Source organism: Heterodontus francisci, chromosome 6 (genome assembly GCF_036365525.1).
Source record: "Heterodontus francisci isolate sHetFra1 chromosome 6, sHetFra1.hap1, whole genome shotgun sequence".
NCBI lineage: Eukaryota > Metazoa > Chordata > Chondrichthyes > Heterodontiformes > Heterodontidae > Heterodontus > Heterodontus francisci.
The window spans coordinates 83,413,189-83,426,151 of record NC_090376.1 but is presented as its reverse complement, the minus strand read 5'-3'; the positions used below and the strand labels follow the sequence as shown (position 1 = coordinate 83,426,151).

The window sequence follows — 12,963 nt, the reverse complement described above, 5'->3', positions numbered from 1 at the left end:
GACCTTCCTGGTCTGTATGGATCATTTTAAAACGGGACAATGCATTTATTTTTAATTTTTAAATCATATAAAACAATTCCTAGAGTAGTTGGCTTGCTTTTATTTATTAAAAATGCCAATTGAGAGAGATGTGGTGGGGCACTGGGTTAGCATACTGTGATTTTGCCTCTGGATTGGGTTGAATTCAGACTTACCTGATAAAAGTCTCCCCTCTCTGGTGACTGCAAAGATCCCTCATTAAATAACCCTGGGCAGTTATAATGCAATTCCAAGATGATAAGGGCCTACAGCACCAGACTTCCCACAGTCTGGCATAAAATTGGCAGTCTCACTCATGAAACTGCAATGAGAGCCAATGTGGGGTACGTAAACTGTCACATTTATACATTGAGTACTTTTCTGAATTAAAAGTAAATTTGCTAATGCTGGAAATCTGAAATAAAAAGAAAAAATGATAGAACACATAGCAAGTGTGTCAGCATCACAAGGAGAAAGACAGGTTAATTTTTGGGATGGTAACCTTTTTTTGGCACTTTAGGGGCCGGAATGTTGTGAAGGGGGCAGAGTCTGCCTCAGCCTTCCGTTGGACCCCCATCCCTATTTAACGGCAGGAAGCCAATTAACTGCCCGTTGTCGGGGACACCGCCCACTTTAAGGGCCAAGTTCCTGCCTCCAACAGCTGCTGGCCAATTAGAAGGCCAGCAGCACTACAGTTCTGGTAGCGCCACTGGGAGCAGTAGAGACTGCTGGTACTGCAGGAGGCCCTACAGTATGAAGAAAGGAGGAGACTCTGGGAGAGGTGAGTGGGGTTGGGGTTGCCAGGGCTATTCAGGTAGGCCCTGGTGACGGGGTGAGGTGTCTTCTTGGGACTGGCGGTGGTGGCCATTGCCACCGAGGGGGCTCTCCAGGGGCCCTGGGTTGCCCTTGAAGGAGGTGACCTCCCCCCCCCGACCCCACTAGGAGGCGCCAGAGCTCACCTGGTAGCATCTCCACATGACGGCAGGCCCCTCCACCTTCAACAAAATTGAGATGGAGGTGGAAAGAGGCCCTTAAATGGCCATCCACTTAAGGACCTCAATTGGCCAGGGGCACCATCTTTCCTGCCCGGAATAAATTCGAAGGCATTGGGAAGATGATGGGCACCTCGCCCCCTGCCTTCCCACACAATTTTATGGGATCCCCCGCCTCCTTCCCCATCCCAAGCGGGTCCGTAAAATTCAGTCCTAGATGTGGGCTGCCTTTTATTGCTTATCTCTAGCTGTCCTGAGAAGGTGATGACAGGTGAACATTTTGGGTTAGACTCTTCATGCAGAATTGAACAGTCTGGCCAGAAACATTAATCTGTCTTTTCCTTTCAGCTACTGACGCAACTAATGTGCGTTTCCACCATTTACTATTTTGTGAATTTTCTTCCATAATTCATAGCAATATAAGAACAGAAAGAGCATAAGAACAGGAGCTGGCCATTTAGCCCCTGAAGCCCTTCATTCAGACTATGGCTAATCCATACCTCAACTCCATTGACCTGCCTTTGTTCCAGAATCCCTTGACACACCCTTAGCCAATAAAAGTCCAGCACACTCAGTCTTGAAAACGTCCATTCACCCAGTATACACTGCCTTTGGCGGGAACAAGATCCAGATTGCCACTATACTTTGTGTGGGGAAAAAAATGCTTCCTGATTCCATTCCTAACTGGCCGAGTTCTAATTTTAAATGATACCTCCTTGCAGAGTACGGTAGGAGTTGGGGGTGGGGTGCATATTTTGGGTCAATGTATTGCAAAATGTGGAACTACGGAAAACAAGAAATAACATGAAATAGTGCCCCTTTGCTGTTCAATCATGTGTAATGCTTAAGATTCCAAATCACACAGCAATGAAACTAAATCCAATAATGCTCTGTGGAAAAGCAGGATGGTATCATTTTTTGGCATGTTATTTTTATCTCTTCGAAAATCTGTATTCCTTTTCGTTAATCAGTTTTAATAAATTGTTTCCTATTTTTATCATTTTAACTTCTGCAGAATTTAAATGGAGAAAAATATCGAGCACTGAACTCAAGGCTTATTATTGGAAAACCTCGTTTAAAACTTTTGTTTGGAGAAATAGCCAAGTGCAATAGACAGTGAGTAAATATTAAGTTCCTGCATGTTACATCAAGGGGAAAGCAGAAAATTTATTTTCTGTGGTCGGCCAATTGTTTGCTCATGGTTACTATCGCAGACTATATGGAATTACTTGCAGTAAGATGCTGACATGGTTGCTGAGTATATACCAAGTTACTGGGACACTAGGAGAACCACATTCAGTCTTTGACATGGAATACATCTTTTGTGATTCCTGTAAATAGTTAATGGTCCGGATGTTGCAGTCAGCAGCAAAGCAAGGGCACTCTCTGGTGACCTCGAAGAAAGCTGCCCACAAAGATCTAGTGATCTCTGTGGCGGATATTTTCCCTTTCCCAACGACTGTTTAAATCTGGTGCAGCAGTGATGTCAGCAAACGGTGGGCAACCGATCAAAATGAAATATTCTCACACATAACAAATCAGGAAGTTAAAAGCACTTAAGATCCTTCACTTTTCACTTAAATTTTCAGATATCTAAATAAATCTATCACTGTATTAAAATAGAAACTAAAATAAAGATAAACAGACTTTCAAAAAAATATTTTTTTTGTTTTTAAAAATATGTGCAATTTTTATTATTGTGGAGAAACTTGACACTCCACAAATATAAAATTAGTTGTTCAGGGCCAGTAAGGGTGTTTAGCAGTATTTAAAAAGTTAGTGCTGATTACAACCTACCCCCTCACCCCCACCCCCCACTACCCCCTCAGCTGATGATTCAGTACTCCTCCATGTTGAACACCACTTGGAGGACGCACTGAGGGTGGCAAGGATGCAGAATGTACTCTGCGTGGGGGACTTCAATGTCTATCACCAAGAGTGGCTCGGTAGCACCACTAGTGACCGAGCTGGCCAAGTCCTAAAGGACATAGCTGCTACACTGGATCTGCGGCAGGTGGTGAGGGAACCAACAAGAGGGAAAAATATACCTGACCTCGTCCTCACCAGCCTGCCTGTCGCAGAGGCATCTGTTCATGACAGTATGGGTAGAAGTGACCACCGCACAGTCCTTGTGGAGACAAAGTCCCGCCTTCATATTGAGGATACCATCCATCGTATTGTGTGGCACTACCACCGTGCTAAATGGGATAGATTTCGAACAAATGCAATGCCAACCTGGGCATCCATGAGGTGCTGTGGGCCATCAGCAGCAGCAGAGTTGTACTCAACTACAATCTGTAACCTCATGGCCCGGCACATCCCTCACTCTACCATTACCATCAAGCCGGGGGACCAACCCTGGTTCAATGAAGAGTGCAGGAGGGCATGCCAAGAGCAGCACCAGGCATACCTCAAAATGAGTTGTCAACCTGGTGAAGCTACAACCCAGGATTACTTGCATGCCAAACAGCATGCGATAAACAGAGCTAAGTGATCCCAAAACCAACGGATCAGATCTAAGCTCTGCAATCCTGCCACATCGAGTCGTGAATGGTTGTGGACAATTAAACAACTAACTGAAGGAGGTGGCTCCACAGGCATCCCCATCCTCAATAATGTGGGAGCCCAACACATCAGTGCAAAAGATAAGGCTCAAGCATTTGCAACAATCTTCAGCCAGAAGTGCCGAGTTGGTGATCCATCTCGGGCTCCTCCTGAAGTCCCCAGCATTACAAATGCCAGTCTTCAGCCAATACGATTCACTTTGCGTGATATCAAGAAATAACTGTAGGCACTGGATACTACAAAGGCTATGAGCCCTGACAACATTCCGGCAATAGTACTGAAGACCTGTGCTCCAGAACTTGCTGTGCCCCTAGCCAAGCTGTTCCAGTATAGCTACAACACTACCCAGCAATGTGGAAAATTACCGAGGTATGTCTTGTACACAAAAACCAAGACAAGTCCACCACAGGCAATTACTGCCCCATCAGTCTACTCTCAATCATCAGCAAAGTGATGGAAGGTGTCGTTGACAGTGCCATCAAGCAGCACTTAATTAGCCATAACCTGCTCACTGACACTCAGTTTGGGTTCTGCTGGGGACACTCAGCTCTTGACTTCATTACAGCCTTGGTTCAAACATGGACAAAAGAGCTGAACTCAAGAGTTGAGGTTAGAGTGACTGCCCTTGACATCAAGGCAATATTTTACTGCGAATGGCATCAAGGAGCCCTGGCAAAACTGGAGTCAATGGGAATAAGGGAGAAAATTCTCTGCTGGTTGGAGTCGTACCTAGCACAAAGGAAGATGGTTGTTGTTGTTGGAGGTCAATCATCTGAGCTCCAGGGCATCACTGCAGGAGTTACTCAGGGTAGTGTCCCAGGCCCAAACATCTTCAGCTGCCTCATCAATGACCTTCCTTCAGTCATAAGGTCAGAAGTGGGAATGTTCACTGATGATTCACAATGTTCAGCACCATTCGTGACTCCTCAGATACTGAAGCAGTCCGTGTAGAAATACAGCAAGACCTGGACAATATCCAGGCTTGGGCTGATAAGTGGCAAGTAACATTCGCGCCACACAAGTGTCAGGCAATGACTATCTCCAACAAGAGAGAATCTAACCATCTCCCCTTGACATTCAATGGCATTACAATCGCTGAATCCCCCACTCTCAACATCCTGGGGGTTACCATTGACCAGAAACTGAACTGGAATAGCCATATAAATACTGTGGCTACGAGAGCAGGCCAGACGCTAGGAATCCTGCAGCGAGTAACCCACCTCCTGACTCCCCAAAGCCTGTCCACCATCTACAAGGCACAAGTCAGGGATGTGATGGAATATTCTCCACTTGCCTGGATGGGTGCAGCTCCAACAACACTCAAGAAGCTCGACACCATTCAGGACAAAGCAGCCCACTTGATTGGCACACCATCCACAAACATTCACTCCCTGCACCACCACCACAGTGGCAGCAGTGTGTACCATCCACAAGATGCACTGAAGCAATGCACCAAGGTTCCTTAGACAGCACCTTCCGAACCTGTGACCTCTACCACATAGAAGGACAAGGGCAGCAGATGCATGGGAACACCACCACCTGTAAGTTCCCCTCCAAGCCACATACCATCCTGACTTGGAACTATATCACCGTTCCTTCATTGTTGCTAGCTCAAAATCCTTCAACAACAAATGCCTTCCTAATAGCACTGTTGGTGTATCTACCCCATATGGATTGCCGCAGTTTAAGAAGGCAGCTCACCACCACCTTCTCAAGGGCAATTAGGGATGGGCAATAAATGCTGGCCTAGCCAGCGACACCCATATCGCATGAACGAATAAAAAAATGTACATAATTAAATTCCCAGTTATACCTCATTCAATAAGGTGTAATTTTTTTAAGTGTTTTTGCAGCGAGGCCATCAGTGTTAGAGTGGAAGTTCTCATTAATTCATGTTTGCAAGGCAGGTACAATTCTCTGGGAACCTCTACAGCGCACCCTATAGACTCATTTGACAGCAACCTCTGGATTTCTGCGTTATACTGCGTATGTCCGAACTCCCAAAGTTATTGTCAGTTTCAATAGAGTAGTGATAGCGAATGCTGCCAGTTATTCCATCATTAGCACAGCAAAACCCAGGCCATTACTTCAGTTTTGAGGCTTTGGAACAAAGATAGTCCATGCAGTTTGTTGAGCGTGTTCAGCCATTCAGTTAGATCATGGTTTATCTATACCTTAATTCCATCCACCTGCCTTTGATCCAAACCAAATAAAATCTATTAATCTTGGTCTTGGATATCAATTGTCCCAAATCCACAGCCTTTTGGAGAAAGGGTTCCAGATCTCTACTTCCCTTTGTGTGGAAAAAGTGTTTCTTGATTTCACTGCTGAGCAGCATTGCTCCAATTTAAAGAAAATCCCCTTGTTAATAGTTTTCACAAAATACTGACAGATGTGCAAGGCCATTTGACTCAGTTTAATACATTACTCCAGAAAAACCCATTGTTGCATCCAGTTGTTCCTTAAATGGTTCCAGGGTTTCCACCTCCTCCACTCTGCCCATTAATCAATTGCAATTACTGATTGCTCTCTGCATGAAGAAGAACCTCCTGATATCAGTCCTACTGTTACCTTTTACTAGTTTGAACTTGTGTCCCCTTGTCCTACCTACATTGTTTGTTATAAAGTGGTGTTCTGGATACAGTGCTTCTTTTGTACAGTTTGATCATGACATCTTCTGCTTTGTATTCCACTTTTTTGGGCATGTAGTTCAACATTCTATTGGCTTTTTTGATCGCTGTTGTGCATTGGCTGGACATGTTTACTGTTGAGTTTACTAAGACTTCTAGGTTACTTTCAATTTCATCTTTAGCTATTTCAACAGCATTCTTGAAGTATGTATGTTACCAGTTTTCCTTGCAACACACAATACTTCAACTTGCCAATGTTAAATTTCATCTGACATTGTTTATCCCACAATTTTTGTTTAGCTCACTCTGTTTTGGGGTAGTCAATGCATACTGGGGAAGGTATCAGATTTCTGGGTTGCTTCCTTCAATTTCTCCTCTAAATTTGACATCACCTGCAAATTTAGCTAATTTTCATTGAGTTCCAGAATCCAAGTTATTGATATAAATAAGAAACAGTGGTGGTCAGAGCACTACGCCTGGGGCACTCCACTCTGTACTTGTCCACATCCTAACATTACTCCACCTCATCGACGCCCATTTCTTTCCTACCCATCTCTTTCTTACCGGTCTCTTTCTTACCTCATCAACCAGTTTCTTATTCATACCTATATCCAAAGCTTTGACCTTAAGGTTCCCCATGAAATATTACTAATTATCAAATGCTTTTTAGAAGTTCAAATGCAGATCATCGTAAGGCTTACCACAATTGACTTGGATTGTTCCTTTCTCAAAATAATCAAATAGGTTGGCCAAGCAGGACCTTAGCCATCTAAAGCTATGCTGACTGCTGTCCACGAATCTGTTGTACAGATAATCCTAATGTTTGCGTATGATAACTGATTTCATTATATTACATGGAATTGTTGGAATACTGATGGGCATGTCATTGCTTGTGTCTGATTTGTCACCCCTTTTGAAAATGGGCACCATTGTAGCATATTTCCAATATTCTGATACCTTCCCCAGTATGCATTTACTACCTCATAACAATTATCAGGATCTTGCAAATTTACTTTTGGGATTTGTTCGTTTTAAGCTCTTTGTCTGTCCAGGATTTCATGTAATTTATATCGAAGTCCTGAATTATGCCTTTGTACTTTTTTCTTTGGGGAGGACATAATAGACCTCCTCTAAAAGGGTTTGCTTATTTATTTTTGTGAACTGCTTTTGAATTGTTTTGTTAAATGTCTGTTAACACTTTCATTAGTACGCGCATTTGTCCTGAATGGGGTGTTTGCTGTCTTCAGCAATTTCTTCCTCTGCACCCAAACATTGATTGCCTATGAGCCAGAAATCTTAAAGAACCACTTGTGAGATATATATTGCATAGAATTGAGGTTGGTTTGAGGATCTGTTGAATTACCAGCAGGCTACCACTGATAAAGGTTGATGTAATTAGTTTAGAGGGACCTTGAGAGAAGGTGTTCATCCTTCACTATTTATAGTCAAACAATAAAGGTGTTGGTGCTGAAATTAAGCCATGAGACATTAAGCTTAGCACTTTGTCTGAAAGTTCAGTATTTTAGCAAGATATTAACCCATTTAAATTAAATAAACTAAATTAGTAGAGAGTAGAATCACAGATGAATGAATGCATGGAGCAACTGTCTATGTAATTTCAGGGCCATTGTTAATATGTGGGGTAAATTTTAACCTTTACTGCTGGGTGGAAAACTGGCGGTAGCAGATCTGCCCCCCATTATTTGCAGTGAACAGTGGAAAATGACCCTCGTGTTTTCCAATCACAGGACATTTAAGATAAATGTTCATCCTGAAATTAAGTTTTAGAGATTTCTTCCATCTTAGCTGGAAGATGGTTGCTAGACTTGAGCTAATAAGGTAATAATGTAAAATATCGCAGATGATATATCTTCCACTAATGTTCAGCTATTGATATTTTCCGACTAAACTATCGTGTAGTCTGAGAAATCATTCCAAATAACACTTCTGTTATTTCTCCCTTTCTGACAGAAAATGTGTTGGCGTTTTTTGCTGTGGGCCTAACGAACTCTCTAAGGAACTTCACAAGCTCAGCAACAAAACCTGTTCACATGGAACAAAATTTGAGTTCAACAAAGAGTCTTTCTCCTGAAAATCACTACGAAAAAGATTCAGCCACGAAAACTTGAAGTGCAATTATTTTGCTGACAGGGTAGTCAGCAGGATCAGCCTTAGACAATCTCCAGTCACCAAAGAGTGAACCATATTGAATCAATGCTAATTAAGTAATAGGTGTGGCAAAGGTACAAACTTATCTATTGTGTTTTCAATGTCAGTTCACCAATTGATAATTTTTCATAATCAGTGGGTGAAAGCTGGGTATTTTGTTTCTATTATGACAATTTCATGAAAAGTTGGAATTGTTATTGCAGTTTTAATCAATCTATTTCTTATAAGTGAATTTGCATGTAGAGGTCCAGAACTCAACTCTGACATATGGTTATGGGGAAAATTGAATGCTGTGCTGTGAAAGGTCAGTGAATTGAAAACAGTTTGAAGCTTCACTGCATTCATTAGTTCCCCGAACCACCTTAATTAGTGTAGTATGCTGTAGCTGGCTCAGAAGCAAATGCCCTTATCTCATTTATACTACTAAGTACTGGATATTAAAGAGCATTTATTGTATTAATAAGATAGCTGAGAAGTACAGTTCTGTGCTTTTTGTTTGTTCACAAATTATGACCTGACCATTATAATGTAATACACTTGCAAACTTGGTTCTTTGCAATTGGACCAGGTAGTTTCCTATTATTGAAACCTGGCCGCTCAAATCATGCTTCTTTCAGAACAATTACAGAAAGGTCTGCTAATTAGTTCTCCCTTATATAGTGGTAGTCATAACAGACTTAGAGGAGGATGGATGTTAAATGGGAAATTTAAAAAAAAGATTTAAAAGATTGAGCCAATGATAAATGTTGAATAACTTTTGCTTTATTGATTTTTTTTACATCACATAAAATCTGTAGTTGAAAGATGTTGGTATCAACAGAAACTTTTGAATGTGCTGAAAATATGCAGAGGAGAAGATGATATTGTGGTGCACCACTTTAATGTACTAACACCCTGTGCCAAGCAGCGTTAAAACGCAAGTTTGTGTCAGAGGCTTCACATCTCAGCTGGCTTTCATACATGGGGGAAAAAAAATCTTAAAATGTAAAGGGAATGTCAGCCTGACCCACTCTTTCATACATCCTATTAGCTGGTTGAATGATAGCATTGGCAGAGATCTTGAGTGGGTTTTAGAAGTAACCTCTTGGCAGAGGCGTGACATGAGGGGCCTAAGAAAAGATTATTGAGGAGAAAAATCAAATACAGATTTAGAAGTGGATTAATACATTTAATAATTGAAAAAATGTACTCCAATTACTTTGTTAACAAATCTTTAACTGTTCGGTACTAGAAAGAGACATCTCACTTTTGTACAATAGAAGAGAGCCACTTAACGTATTCATCTTTCAGCATTGTGCAACCAAAACTGAATATTTGACAAGTTATTTCTATGGGTTTCTACCCCATTGGTTTTTGAATAGCTTGTTTCAACAGTGAATTCGCAGGGGAAAATCTTCTGCATATGTACTAAAGGGCACATGTGGCTTGTAATACACACTCATTTGACCAGTAGGACAAACCACTTCACAACGTTCATGCTTCCTACTTTCTAAGTAGAAAGACTGATATCAGTGCGGGCAGTTTGTGCTCTATAGGAGCACTGTAATTGGCATCTCCCCACTAACCTAGTTCCTTAAAATAACACATAGACCACAGTTCTAGAAGGTTTTTTTAGTAAAGCTACAGGGTACAAGTTGGTTACAAATCCTTCATCATTCTCAGAATGTGGTAAAACAGAATTAATGTCATTCTTCTGTGATTCGAACTATGCAGTGTTATAATTTGTATTTCTCCACAAAACACCTGTCCATAGGCCAGAACCCAGCGGGGGATTTTGTTAGTAGTTTGCTTGCAATTCCTCACAACTGTCAAGTGTAAAATAAGGGAGAGCCCCACCAAAAAGCCAAAAGTAAATGGCTAGTTCATAACTTTTCATGCATTTCTAACTACATCTTGCCAGATTAATCATTAGCCAAACTAAATGTTTTGTAGCCAGAATTTCTTATTGAGTCAATGACCATAATAATAACTATCATCATCTGTTTTGCATTGCTAGTCATTTAGAATAATTCATAAATAAATCAGTAAGAGTTTGTGGTGGACCAGTTTTAAGTAAATGCCATGTGTATTTTTAAATTTAAAAAATATACTAATTAGCCTTTATGATAAACAGAAGCCACCTGATTAACATTGGTTAGGAAACGGGACGAAAGATACCAAACTCGGATTGTTTTCACTGGAACGATGGAGGTGGAGGGGCGACATGATAGAGGTTTACAAAGTTATGAGAGGCATGGACAGAGTGGATAGCCAGAAGCTTTTTCCCAGGGTGGAAGAGTCAGTTACTAGGGGACATAGATTTAAGGTGCGAGGGGCAAAGTGTAGAGGGGATATGCGTGGCAAGTTCTTTACACAGAGGGTGGTGAGTGCCTGGAACTTTGCTGCCGGGGGAGGTGGTGGAAGCAGGTACGATAGTGACGTTTAAGAGGCATTGACAAATACATGAATAAGATGGGAATAGAGGGATATGGTCCCCGGAAGTGCAGAAGGTTTTAGTTTAGGCAGGCATCAAGATCGGCGCAGGCTTGGAGGGCCGAATGGCCTGTTCCTGTGCTGTACTGTTCTTTGTTCTTTGTTCTTTGTAAAGACAGTATTAAAGAACATCACTCTGTAGTGATGTAATGGTATTGCTGAAGTTCTTGTATATCACAATATAAAATCACAATGGTCCAGTGAAGACCAGACCTTTTCTAGATTTTCCTATCAAGATCTTTATCCATATCAGACCTTGCTTTTATATTTGAACTGTTCCCGACCAATTTTGTGTAATTTTTATATTTTGGTTCACCTGGTATTATTTCAGATCTGCATGTCATTCTGTGAGTAAAATGAATACAGACATATATTAATTATTGTAATCAACTACAATTCCTTAAGCTTTTAAAGACAACGGAACAAAAACTAAAGTATGGTGGCATATCTTTCGAAAATGACTGAAGGCTTATTGATTGACTTTGTTGCAGATGCATTGTTTTCTGCTCCATTCATGAGTAGCAGTGTGCTAATATTTTACTACATAAGTGTATAATAATGACAGTAAATATTAGGATCCTCATAATCACAGGGAAGGGGGCAATGTGAATGCTATACGTTCCCAACAGTCTTAAAAATTGAAGTATGAGCTTTCCCATGAATATTAGAATGGCATAATACTCTACGGTTCTGTTCTGTAGGGAAGTTTAAAGAAGTAAACCCAGGCTACCTTAATAGGAATAAACAAATACATGCCCAAGATCCTTGGAAGAAATTCTTGACAATAGACACCTTTTGGTTATTTTCCACATTACCAGATTCAGGCATTCCAGATATTAATGCATACTTACAGCTTTCTATGGTTATTCTATCTGCTTGCCCTATTGGCTGCTGAAGTGCAACATGGCCTCCTGCCTCCTTTGCCTCAGCTTCTGTCTATGAGTACCCATAGCTGACTGATGATTTTTGAAGGGCCATTTCTAAAAGCTGAACAGGAGCCTTGGAGTCACTTGATGCAGCTGCAGATTGAAATATACTGCAAGACTGATATATAACTTGAATTCTAAATCATTTTGAAAATCTGCCTTTGGTTAACACTGAGAACATCTGTAGAATTATATTAAATGGGAGACTCTTTGAACATATTTAGAGAAAGCAATAAAATCATGTTTGAAAATTCTCAGGGACAAATCTGCTACAGGATAGATTATAGCTTTCTTATTCACAGCATTGTTTTATCTGATGACTGAAATGCCTCAACCCACTCTATCAGTTCTAAGTATGTTCATACATAAAAGTTTGATGTTCTACATATAATAAAGTGCATAACTTTCTGAATTTAAAAAATGTATTTATTTAATTAAATCTCATTTTTACATTTGCCTTAAATTGACACTTTACAAAATAACAAATTTGCTTTAAGTTTGTTATATATTTTACATTATTGTATCTGGCTTGAAAGGTTGGATTAGATAACAAATCTGATGTTTAAAGAAGTTTATTGGAACATTACCACCAACTGGAATTTCAGAAGCATTACAATGGAAATATAAGGCTGAGTTTTTCCAAGGAGGATAAAGTCCTACTACGGGGGCCGAAAGTGGGAGCTAACCCCATACTAACGGACAGCGGGACCCTGGAGCAGCATTTACTCACAGCAGCCAATTAACAGGCCGCTGCCATCCATGAGGACAGGAGGTGGTCCCCCAGAGCTGCAGGCCCAATCAGAGGGTCAGCAGCCTCGGCAGCACCACCGCTAGCAGTGGCCAGGGCGAAGGCTGCATTGTGAAGGAGAGAGCGCCTCAATGCCAATGTGCCCCAAAGACAGGAAAGTTTCTTTAAAAGATCAGGGGCCAGGCAGGCAGGCCCCAGCAATTGGGTAAGGGGTCTATATAACTGCAGTTTGTGGTGGACAAGTTTTAGTAACTGGCAAATGTGTATTTTTAAATTTAAAAAATATACTAATTAGCCTTTATGATAAACAGAAGCCACCTGATTAACATTGGTTAGGAAAAGGGACAAAAGATATTAAAGAAAATATTAAAGAATATCACTCTGTGGTGGTGTAATTGTATTGTTGAAGTTCTTGGGTGTGGGGGGTGACCTCCATGGGCCAT

The 12,963-nt window shown here is 41.1% G+C and overlaps 1 protein-coding gene across 2 annotated transcripts in view; it reads left to right on the top strand.

Annotated features, from left to right (window-relative positions):
- LOC137370985 (NADPH oxidase 4) overlaps nucleotides 1-8,297 on the top strand; it is a 265,074-nt gene extending 256,777 nt beyond the window's left edge. For both annotated transcript variants that reach the window (XM_068032888.1, XM_068032887.1), the window contains 2 exons: nucleotides 2,026-2,126; nucleotides 8,177-8,297. In XM_068032888.1, the coding sequence (XP_067888989.1) occupies nucleotides 2,026-2,126; nucleotides 8,177-8,297 (222 nt within the window). The remainder of the gene's footprint in view (nucleotides 1-2,025; nucleotides 2,127-8,176) is intronic.
- Nucleotides 8,298-12,963: the final 4,666 nt, after the last annotated feature.